This window comes from Heloderma suspectum, chromosome 9, assembly GCF_057233095.1.
Source record: "Heloderma suspectum isolate Gila_16-S chromosome 9, 16-S_ref, whole genome shotgun sequence".
Lineage (NCBI taxonomy): Eukaryota > Metazoa > Chordata > Lepidosauria > Squamata > Helodermatidae > Heloderma > Heloderma suspectum.
The window spans coordinates 5437649-5447689 of record NC_139466.1 but is presented as its reverse complement, the minus strand read 5'-3'; the positions used below and the strand labels follow the sequence as shown (position 1 = coordinate 5447689).

General features: G+C 53.3%; 1 protein-coding gene across 1 annotated transcript in view; it reads left to right on the top strand.

Moving 5' to 3' along the window:
* The first annotated feature begins 742 nt into the window (after positions 1-742).
* GPC3 (glypican 3) overlaps positions 743-10041 on the top strand; it is a 263829-nt gene continuing 254530 nt past the window's right edge. The window contains exon 1 of the mRNA XM_084813591.1: positions 743-1128. Coding sequence (XP_084669717.1) covers positions 897-1128 — 232 coding nt within the window. The 5' untranslated portion in view covers positions 743-896. The remainder of the gene's footprint in view (positions 1129-10041) is intronic.

Below are 10041 nucleotides of genomic sequence, written 5' to 3'. Positions count from 1 at the left end.
TAGTGATTAGTATCTGTAAGAGTCATTAAGTAATAAAGGAATAAAGCCTTGGAAAGAATCCTCGTCGTCTGTGTCCTGAGTTGGCTATTGGAGGGGACTGCAAGAGGCAGCTAGGGCGCTCCTGACAGTGGTGGCTGCACACTTGGCTGAGAATACATCCCCTTTATTGATGTCTGGATGTACATGCATAGACTGATGCTGTTGTAATGACAGCCAGTGTGATGTAGTGGTTAGAGCGTCCGACTGGGACTCTGGAGACCCGGGTTCCAGTCCCCAGTCAGCCACGGGGCTCCCTAGGTGACTTTGGACCACTCATTGACTCTGACCTGACAGGGTTGTTGTGAAGGTAAACTGGAGAGCAGGAGGATCATGTGAGCCACCTGGGCTTCCTTGCAAGAAGAAAGGAGGCAGGGTATCGACGTAAAAATAAGATAAGAGGATGGCTGGGCAGAGCCGCCATGCTCACACGCAGTCTACCTCTGCGTACAACGGGCACGTATCCCATGCGGAGGGGGCGGCCTTCGGGCCCCGCTCCTGGCAACGCGGGAGCCCCGCGGGAGGGAGGAGTCCTCCGCCGGGCCCCCTCGGGCCGCAGCAGCGCCCGCCGGGTCGCCGGCTGGAGGGTGGCGCCCCCTCCTCGCGCCCCGCTCTCGGCGCCCCGCCGGAGCCAATGAGAAGCGGGGAAAGTTTGCGGGGAGCCAGTCAGGGCGGCGGCGGCGGCCCGGGCCAATCAGCGCGGCGAGGCAGCCCCTTGGGCTGCGGCTGTGGCGGCGCGCCGCGCTCGGCGCTGCGCTGTGGAGAGCGGAGCCGGCTGCTGCTGCCGCCGCCGCCGCCCCGCGCCCCGCTCGCCGCTGCGCCGCGCTCCCGCAGCTTCTCCCCGCGCCGCCGGGCCTGGGATGCGCGCGCGGGCGGGCGGCCGCCGCCCCGAGGCCACGATGAGCGGCGGCGCAGCAGCCCCGGCGCCGGCCGCGCCGCCGACGCCGCTGCCGCCGGCCCTGCGCCTCTGCGCGCTCCTCGCCGCCGCCGCGCTGCTGAGCGCCCGGGCGGAGCCCGCCTGCCAGCGCGTCCGCGCCGCCTTCCAGGCGCTCCAGCCCGGCGCCAAGTGGGCGCCCGAGACTCCCGGGCCAGGTAAGCGGCGGGGCGCGGCGGGGCGCGGCGGGGCGGCTGGGGGAGGGAACCTGGGCGCGACCCTGCTCCGCGCGCTGCCCCGGAGCCCCGCGGCTCGGGCCCGGGGACTGAGCTCGCCTCCCGGCTCCGCGCCTGGGGCGCAATCCCGCGGAAGCCCCACGTGAAGGAGACCCCTTGCAGTGACTGGGACGTCAGGTAGGAATGACTCGCCGAGCTCCCATTCATTCAGCGGGTCTGCCCCAAGAAGGACTTACGTCGGGGTTCCCCCTGCTTTCTCCGGCTTCGGCTCTGCTGGGGAGGAGGCAGGCTGGATGGGCGGACCGACGAAGCCGGCTTCGGTCTCCTGCGGGAGGAAGGGAGACGGGGCTGCCGCCGCCGCCCCGATCCAGGGTCGCGCACGTGTCAGGGGACGGACGGTGGGTCTTTCGTGGGAAGGGACCCGCGTCTTTCACGCGCTCCTGGCAAAGGACTAATCGCTCGGTTGCGAAGGGCGCGTTTTGCAGGCAGAAGGTCCCGGGTTCCCCGGCATCTCCAGTTAGGGCTGCCTGAACCCCCGGAGATCCGGCCGCTGCGTGGAGACATCCATGGACAGTGCTTTGACTCGCTATAGAGCGATCCCCCAGGTGCCTCTTTAAACCAGCCCCTTTATCCGAACCATGAGGACTGGAGTCTTGTTTTATTTTATTTTTTCGGTGAAGGAACAGAGCTCAGCCTCGCGCCACACGCTTCGCATCCCAAAGGTCCCCTCTTTAATCCCCTGGCGGGGAAAGAGCCCCGGAGAGCAGCTGGCGGTCAGTCGAAAAGCTAGCCGTAAGGTGTTTGGTTTGGGGAAGGGCCGTAGCTCAGTGGTAGAGTGCCTGCTTTCCATGCAGAAGGTCTCGGGTTCAATTCCCCGTCTCTCCCCGTAGGGCAAAGGGATCCCCTGCCTGGAACCCTGAAGAAGTAGCTGCAATACGGAGCTATGTGGACCAAGGACTGAGTCAGTATCTAAGGCAGCTCCCTATGTTCCTAACTGCTATTGCATGGGTGTCAGATGCTGGGGATGAGCCACCCCCCCCCATAAAAAGAGCTTCAACGAGCAGAGAACTGTTTCACCCATGCCCCCAAAACTGCCTCTGCTCCACCAGACCATCTGCTCTGGTTTCTCAACAGCATCCTCCTCAGTGCCTCTGGGTGCTCACAGGCAGGGCAGGAAACTGGGCCAGCCCTTGTTCCCAGCATCTGGTGTTCTCTGATATATTGCTTTTGTACACGGACATTCTGTTTAGTTATCAGGGCAAATAGTCACTGATGGACTGACGGAGTAGTCCTGTGCATACTTACTCAGCAGTAAGTGCCATGATGTTTACTCCCAGGTAAGTGTACACAGGAGTGCATAGGACTGCAGCCTGCTCATTTACCTGGGGTAAGCCCCGTTGAACCCTGCGGCACTTACTCTTGATGTTGGCTTGTTGCAGCAAAAACAGTGAAGAGTCTTGTGGCGCCTTGAGGACTATCGAGTTTATTACGACGTCGGCTTTCGTGGACTCCACTTCATCCAATTGTCACGCATCTGATGACGTGGACTGTAGTCCCTGAAACCTTCTGCCACGATCAGTATTTAGGCGCCACAAGATTCTTGGTTGCTTTTGTCCTGTAGAAAGACAGAAGCAGAAGAAGGAAAATGAAACGATGCATTTCCTGGGGCTGCCGTGAAATGTGAGCTTGCGTTCCCTTTAGCAACGGTATTAGTGGTTCCCGATTTTTAAAAAGAACCATTTGGTACTTTGGAAGAAACTTTCTGGACATTTTTGTAACTCCTGACAGACCAGCCTGGCTCAGTCGCCTCTCCAATCGCAGCTGGATGCGTGGAGAATTCTCTGAGGCTGGGATGGTTGTGTGTGCCCCCCCTCCCTTTCCAGCAGGCTTCTGAAGGTGGGTTTGTTCTGCTGGGAGTGGCAGGGCGGGCCGAGACCCTTTGCCGAGCCTCTCCGGTAACCTTTCGTACTTTCGAGGAAACGATTCCGTCAAGGGGCTCCTTGCAGGCAAATAAGCAGCTGCCGCACAGCTGCTGCAGCAGAGGATGGCTCACTAGCTCAGTGTCACTAGGGGGCAGTGGTCTCTGTGTGTTTCTCATGGATCCCCCCTCCCTTTTGGGAGCCAAGAGGGGGAAAGTGTGGCCGGAGGGCGGCTAGCAGCTTTCGCTTGGCGCCTGCGAAATGCGGCCATTTGCCTGGACTTGGAGGGCCCTTCTGTAGAGCAGCTTCCCTGCGGCGCTCACGCCCTGTGAGCACATTTACTTGCAAGTAAGCCCCACCGAGTTCACTGGAACCTGTTTCCAAGTCGGCGCGCCGTCGGGTGGCAGCTGAAGCGACTTGGAGAGGGCTGACTGCTCTCAGTGTCTCGCTGCTGGGGAGACCACCAAGGACGGCCCGTTGTCCGTAGGCCTTCTGTCGCTTGTGAAACCTGGTGCCTAAGAAGCTGGACTGTGAATCAGGACGTCTCCAGTTCGAATCTTTCCTTGGAGGCCAGCCATTCTCTTTCCCTCACTTCCCATCCGCAATGTGGGGGTAACAGTTCTGCACTTTGCCTTCCAGGGCTGATGTAAGCACGGCTGAGAGAACATGTGTATAAACAGTGCATGTTAGCGCTATGAAACCTTATCCCCTTCCTCTATACCAGTGATGGGGAACCTGCGGCCCTGCAGATGCTGTTGGATTGCAGTTCCCATCAGCCCCAGCCAGCATGGCCAATGGTCAGGGAAGATGGAAGCCGTAGTCCAACAGCATCTGCAGGGCCACAGATTCCTCCCTGAAAATATTTTTCCTTCTGGTGCTGCTTCCACATTCAAAATGCAAATAATGCTGAAGTTATTTCCCCTCATTTTGGATTGTCTAGGGCAGGGCTTGGGCAACCTGGCGCCCTCCAGATGGCTTAGACCATGATTCCTGGAAGCCCCAGCCAGCATGACCAATGGTCAGGTGTTATGGGAGATGTAGTCCAAATCATATGGAGGGCACCAGGTTGCCCATGCCTGGCCTAGAACCTAGTGTCTTTGAGGAGAGCTCTTTCAGTACCTCTGGATACCAGCTGCTGGGGAACAGCAGAACTGTTGTCTTCATGCCCTGTTTGGTTGCCTCTGGCTGGCCACTGCTGGAAGCATTATGCTGGGTTAGAAGGGTCTACCTTGGTCTGATCCAGCAGAGCTCTTAAAAACAGAGGCTTTCATCCTACACGAGCCTTCTTCCAACCTGGTGCCCCTCAGATGTTTTGGACTACAACTCCCAGCATTCTTGACTGTTGGCCATGCTGGCTGTGACTGATGGGGGTTGAAGAACAAAACTACTGGAGGGCACCAGGTTGGGGGTTTGGAATTATGGGTCCAGTTGAATCCACATCCTTTATCTTCCTTTCTTCAACAATAAGACTCTTTTTGAAACAGATCTTCACCAACAGTCCATAGGAAAAGTAGGACACTCTGTCTTCTGCTTTTTTTTTTTTTTGTCTATGTGCTACTGATTCTTGCTTTGGTGGCTAGAAATATCAGATGGTCCTTTGTGAGACACCTCCCCCCCATCCGCTACTTTGCAGGGGGGGGGGGTGCTGATGGAAAGAGAGAGAGTCCTGCAGTTTCTGTGAAAGTCTTCCCTGCTGGAGACCGATGCATTGTAATGGAGATTTCTTTGATTTCCTGGCAGGAGTTTGTGAACTCTGTAGGGGAAATAGCTTTTCAAGAGCCTTCCCTGTATACACAATTTACACAACATCAGCTTTGACAAGTGCTGGAGGGAATGGGGGGGGTTGTGTGTGTGTGTGTGTGTGTGTGTGTGTGTTGGAATCCGTGGCAAGGTGATAAGCACGTGCAAGAACGCTGAGGAGCTTCATCAATATTTTAAAGCTGAATAATGGGGAGGGGAAGTTCACGGCGCCAAGGCCACGGCGCTGGGATCTTTCTCTGCCACGTGGCCATGGCGTACTGCGCTGGTATGTTGCCCAGTTCTGCTGCGATTTGAATATCCTGCATCTCTAACAGAGCTGGGAAATTTGCAGGGTTGCCACCAGCCCTTGAAGTAACCACTTGACTCCCAACACTTTTAAATTTCAAAGGCTGTCTTGAAAAACGCATCTGTAATTAGTTTTGAACTGGGTCAAAAATAAAAGCCTTTGTGGAAGATTACAAAAGGGGTCCTGGGTGGGTGCACAGCACTTTCCTTTTCTTGTTAAGGACTAGAAAGTATAACCTCCTTGGGCGAAGGCCAGCAATCCATCTAACCCGCCGGCCAATTCTGGAGCCTTAAGCGTTAGGATGCTGGGTTTCAGTGGCGGAAAATTGGCCTGTCCTTGGGACATCTCAAGCTTGGCATGATGAAGATAGAACCCCTGATCTCTGTCTCTCAGACCTTCCCTGTACTTCACTGTCGCTGTTGTGGAGAAATAGTGAGATGGAAAGGAGGACAGGGATGCAGTGTCCTTAATACTGAGCACGTTGCAAGCACTCAGAAGTTCTTCATGTACATTCTCTCAGTCCTTGCAACACCTCTGTAAGGTAGGCCAGCATCTGAATTATTATTCGCGGGTTGTGGCTTGGAGAATTGTGGTTTTGGAATTATGGATCCAGTTGAAAGTATCATCCGTGGAAATCACTGCTACAAGCTGTGCTGGGGGCTGTTGGCTTAGATGGCTTCAAAAGGGGATTGGCTGTATCCATGGAAGAGAGGCCTATCAAAGTCATGACCAGTGGCGCAGCGGTAAATTTGGAAGTGCAAGAACTCGTCGTGATGGCCCCCAGAGCCACACCCACAAGGAGAGGCTAAAAACGCAAGTAGCTGTGGTGACCTATAACAATGAACCAATTCTCATCTCTGTCAGAATCAGGTCTTTTATAAAGCTTTTGGGTCTTAATTGCCCCATTGAGCCCAGTTCACCCCCAAAATGGTTTGCATTGAAACAGGGAGTAATATATTGTTGCTGAGAGAATTCATTTCCCCCAGCTGCTGTGAGGAGTGCAGCTTAGCTCAGAGGGAGCAGGGAATTGTCAGGGGGCTGGCATGGCAGATGACCCCAGCGTCAGTGGAGGCTCGGGGCTCCTACATCAGTGGGGCAGCGAATCTGCTCAGGGTTTCAGTTAGAACTCTAAACGAGCTATCGTTTATTTGGGGGATAGGCTTCAGCACATCAATGGCTACTAGTCCTGATGGCTGTATGCTACCTCCGGCATCAAGAGGCAGTATGCCTATGTACACCAGTTGCTGGGGAACGTGGGCAGAAGGGTGCTGTTGCACTCATGCCCTGCTTGTGGGTGCCTGGTTGACAGCGGTTTGGCCACTGTGTGAGCAGAATGCTGGACTAGATGGACCCTGGGTCTGATCCAGCCCTTATGTTCTTTTGCACTTTGGAGAGCTCCTTTAGAGTTCTGACTGAAACCCGGAGTGGATGCGCTGCCTCACTGACATAGGAGCCGCCAGCCTCCACTGGCGTGCTACTCAAAAGGTGCTGGTGCTGGATCACTGGCTCCACTATGCCGCTGATTGTGATCATATGAAAGCAGCGTGAGCAGAGATGACATGCCTCTGAATGCTAGTTACTGGGGCACACTGTCTTCATGCTGTGTTTGTGGGCTTCCCTGCTGCTGTAGGAAGTAGGATCTTGGACTAGATGGATGTTTGGATGCATCCGAGCAGGGCTGCTCTAGTGAGTTTATAAGGGAGGTGAAATTTAAACCGAGGGCTTTCCGGCTCTTAACTGTCTCGGAGAAGGAGCAGCAAGGGCAGCTTTTCCCACCCTGGGCATGCAAAGCTGCAGTTCACAAACTTCTCTTCTTTGGGATCTGGTCACTCCAGTTACACATTCTCTTGGGTCCCCAGTCTGCAGACTCTTGACATCTTAAAGCAGGGGTCCCTGAACTATTTTGGGTCCATAGGCACACCTGGAACTTTGAAAGCGTGTTGTGGGCACTCTCACAGAATGGCTGCTGTAAGGGGGGCTTGCCCATTCACAAAATGGCTGCAGTGGTGGGTGTGGCTGGTAATGAATCATTCATTTCCCAGAAAGCAAACTGGAGAGACTAAAGGAGAAGTAACTTTCCCAAGGACTGAAGTCCAAGGTAGATGTGGGCTCTGAGCTCCAAAACTACTCTTTGGAATCCTATTTTTTGCTCCAACACTCATTTAACAGAAGGCAAACTGATGAGGCAGGCAGGCAGACAAGTAATTTGGCCAAGAAACCAAGTACAAGGCAGAGGTGGGTCTGAACCTCAAATGCCAAATCACAGATTTACCCCCATAAAGCACAACAAAGTACCCATTTTACAGACACCAGTGATGCTAGGAGAAACAGAAGCTCCCCCCCCCACACACACACAAGCCCAGGCAAACACTTACATCCCAGCATGCAGAGTTCTGTTTCTGCAGCATCCAAGGTGCAGGGCAGGCCAGAACTCCCTGCCCCTTCTATGTTCCACCCTAAATATGGTGGAACAATGAGGCTGGAGATTTAGTGGCCGCAGTTTCCCTTGGTGCCTTTTAAGCTCTGAGCACCTGGGAGCCCTCACTACACCTAGCAAATTGTCTTCCTCTTCTGCACACAGAATTTACAAAATGGTCCTTTGCACTCCTTGCAGGCACTTCTGACGGAGTTTTATGGCCACCCGGGGGAGAAAGGGCAGTCTAGACATACCAATCAATTGTACAATGTGCAAAGATGCACACACACAATGAGGTCTTTATGATTCACAGCCACAAATGTTGTCTTAATGCTTGGATGCAGACCTAATGGACCATCAGCCTGGTCCTCCTGGCCTGTCGCTTGCACGTGGCATGCACGCATAAAGCTCTGCACAAGATGCGCGTATATAAAATATAATAAAATATGTCAGGAGTCCGTGGTGGACACTGTGGCATGGGGGTCATAGCAGTGGTTTAGGCGGTGGGTGGTAGGAGTTCAAATTCTGGCTCAGCCACAAAGTGCGTGGGGAGCTTTGGTGGCTGGAATATGTCGAGAGGGGCCCTCTTTGGAGAAGGTGGCACGTTGAATCACATAGAATGGTTGGTTCTCGCAGGGGGCTGACACCGCACTTAAAAGAAGATGCTGTAGAGCTGGAAAAAGTGCAGAAAAGGGCAACTAAAATGATCAAGGGGCTGGAGCAACACACGTATGAGGGAAGGTTTCAACAGCTGGGAAGGTTTAGCTTGGAAAAAAAGTATGGGGAGCCATGATAGAGGGGTACAAAATGATGCATAATATGGAAAGCATGGATTGGAAGACACTGTTCTTCCTCTGTCATAATGCTAGAACCCAATGGGGTCATCCCATGAGACTGATTGGTGGGAGATTCCAGAGAGATAAAAGGAAGTACCTCACATAGTGCATAATCAAACTACGGAATTTGCTTCCACAAGACGTAGTGATGGCCACCAATTTGGATGGCTTTAAAAGAGGACTGGACAAATTCATGGAGGAGAAGGCTACCAAAGGCTCCTAGGCTTGATGGCTATATGCTGCTTCCAGCATCACAGGCAGGCTGCCTAAGTACACCAGTTTCTGGGCAACATGGGCGGGAAGATGCTGTTGCACTCATGATCCTGCTTGTGAGTTTCCTGTGGGCAGCTGGTTGGCCACAGTGTGAACAGAATGCTGGACTAGATGGACCCTTGGTCTGATCCAGCAGGGCTCTTCTTATGTTCATATGAAGCGCCAGAGTGGTGTAGTGGTTAGCATGTTGGACAGGGGAGACCTGGATTCTAGTCCCCACTCAGCCCTGAAGCTCACTGGGTGAATTTGGGCCAGTCACTGACACTCAACATCACAGGTTTTTGTGAGGATAAAAGGGAGAGGAAGATCATGTATGCTGCCTTCCCTTCCTTGGAGGAAAAGGCGGGGTATAACCATAGCAAATAGAAAATCATAGAAACATAGAATAGTATGAAAATAAAACGAATAGTAATAAAATAAACAAGCAAGTCCAGAAAACCTGCTCACCCGTAGGTATATTAGTCAGATGGGGTATTTGGACAGCCAGAAAGACCTGCCTTTCTCCAACCCAGTGCCCTCTAGATGTGTTGTATTACAACATTCATCACCCCCAGGCAGCTGGCAGGTCCATGCTGGGCATAGATGATAGGAGCTGTAGTCCAACACACCTGGAGGACACCGGCTTCAGAGACTCTGGTCCTGACCAGCAACCATGAGTGTTTTAATCTCTTCCTGTGTGGCTGCCGGCAAGTGATTCTGAATTGTCACAGGTGAGCAGCCTGTTTATATAAGCACAGTGATCTCCCAACCGCAGTTCCAGGGCTTGCATGCCGTTCCCCCAGCAGAACTGCACTTCTCCAGTGTTTTGCATAATAAATGTATCTAATTCTGATTCTGTAACCCTGGTAACTTTAGTCGTAACAGCTTGTCGGGGTGTGCAGGAATACAAACATTTTGTTCTGAGGTGGGTGCTCTTAATCATATGAATCGGCTCCCGCCTGTAACTGTCTTGAAGGACGCGCACCTCCTGGGGGAAGGGACCATCACTCAGTGGCAGAACAGGTGCGTTGTGTGCTGAAGGTCTCAGGTTCAGTCCCCTGGCATCTCTGGTTAAAAAGGCTCAGGTAGCAGGGGATGGGGAAAACCCCTGCCTGAGAGCTGCTGTGAGTTGGTGCAGACAATACTGGGCTGGACGAACCAACAGTCTGTCACGGTATAAGGCAGTTTCCCGTATTCCAACCTGTTTTCTCAGTTTATTCATAGGAGTTTTCTTTGGAATTTACCTGCTGTCCATGTTAAAAATTAAATGAAGGCTAATGCTTTGGTTGTATCTCTCTCCCAGCTTTGGCTTTTTCAGTACTTATTTTTGTGGAAATGTGCCCTATTACATTTTTTAAAAAGTTGATCCATCTCTGTGCGCTAGGTGTAATCCATTTGCCACATGGGGATAGGTTTGCAAATCCA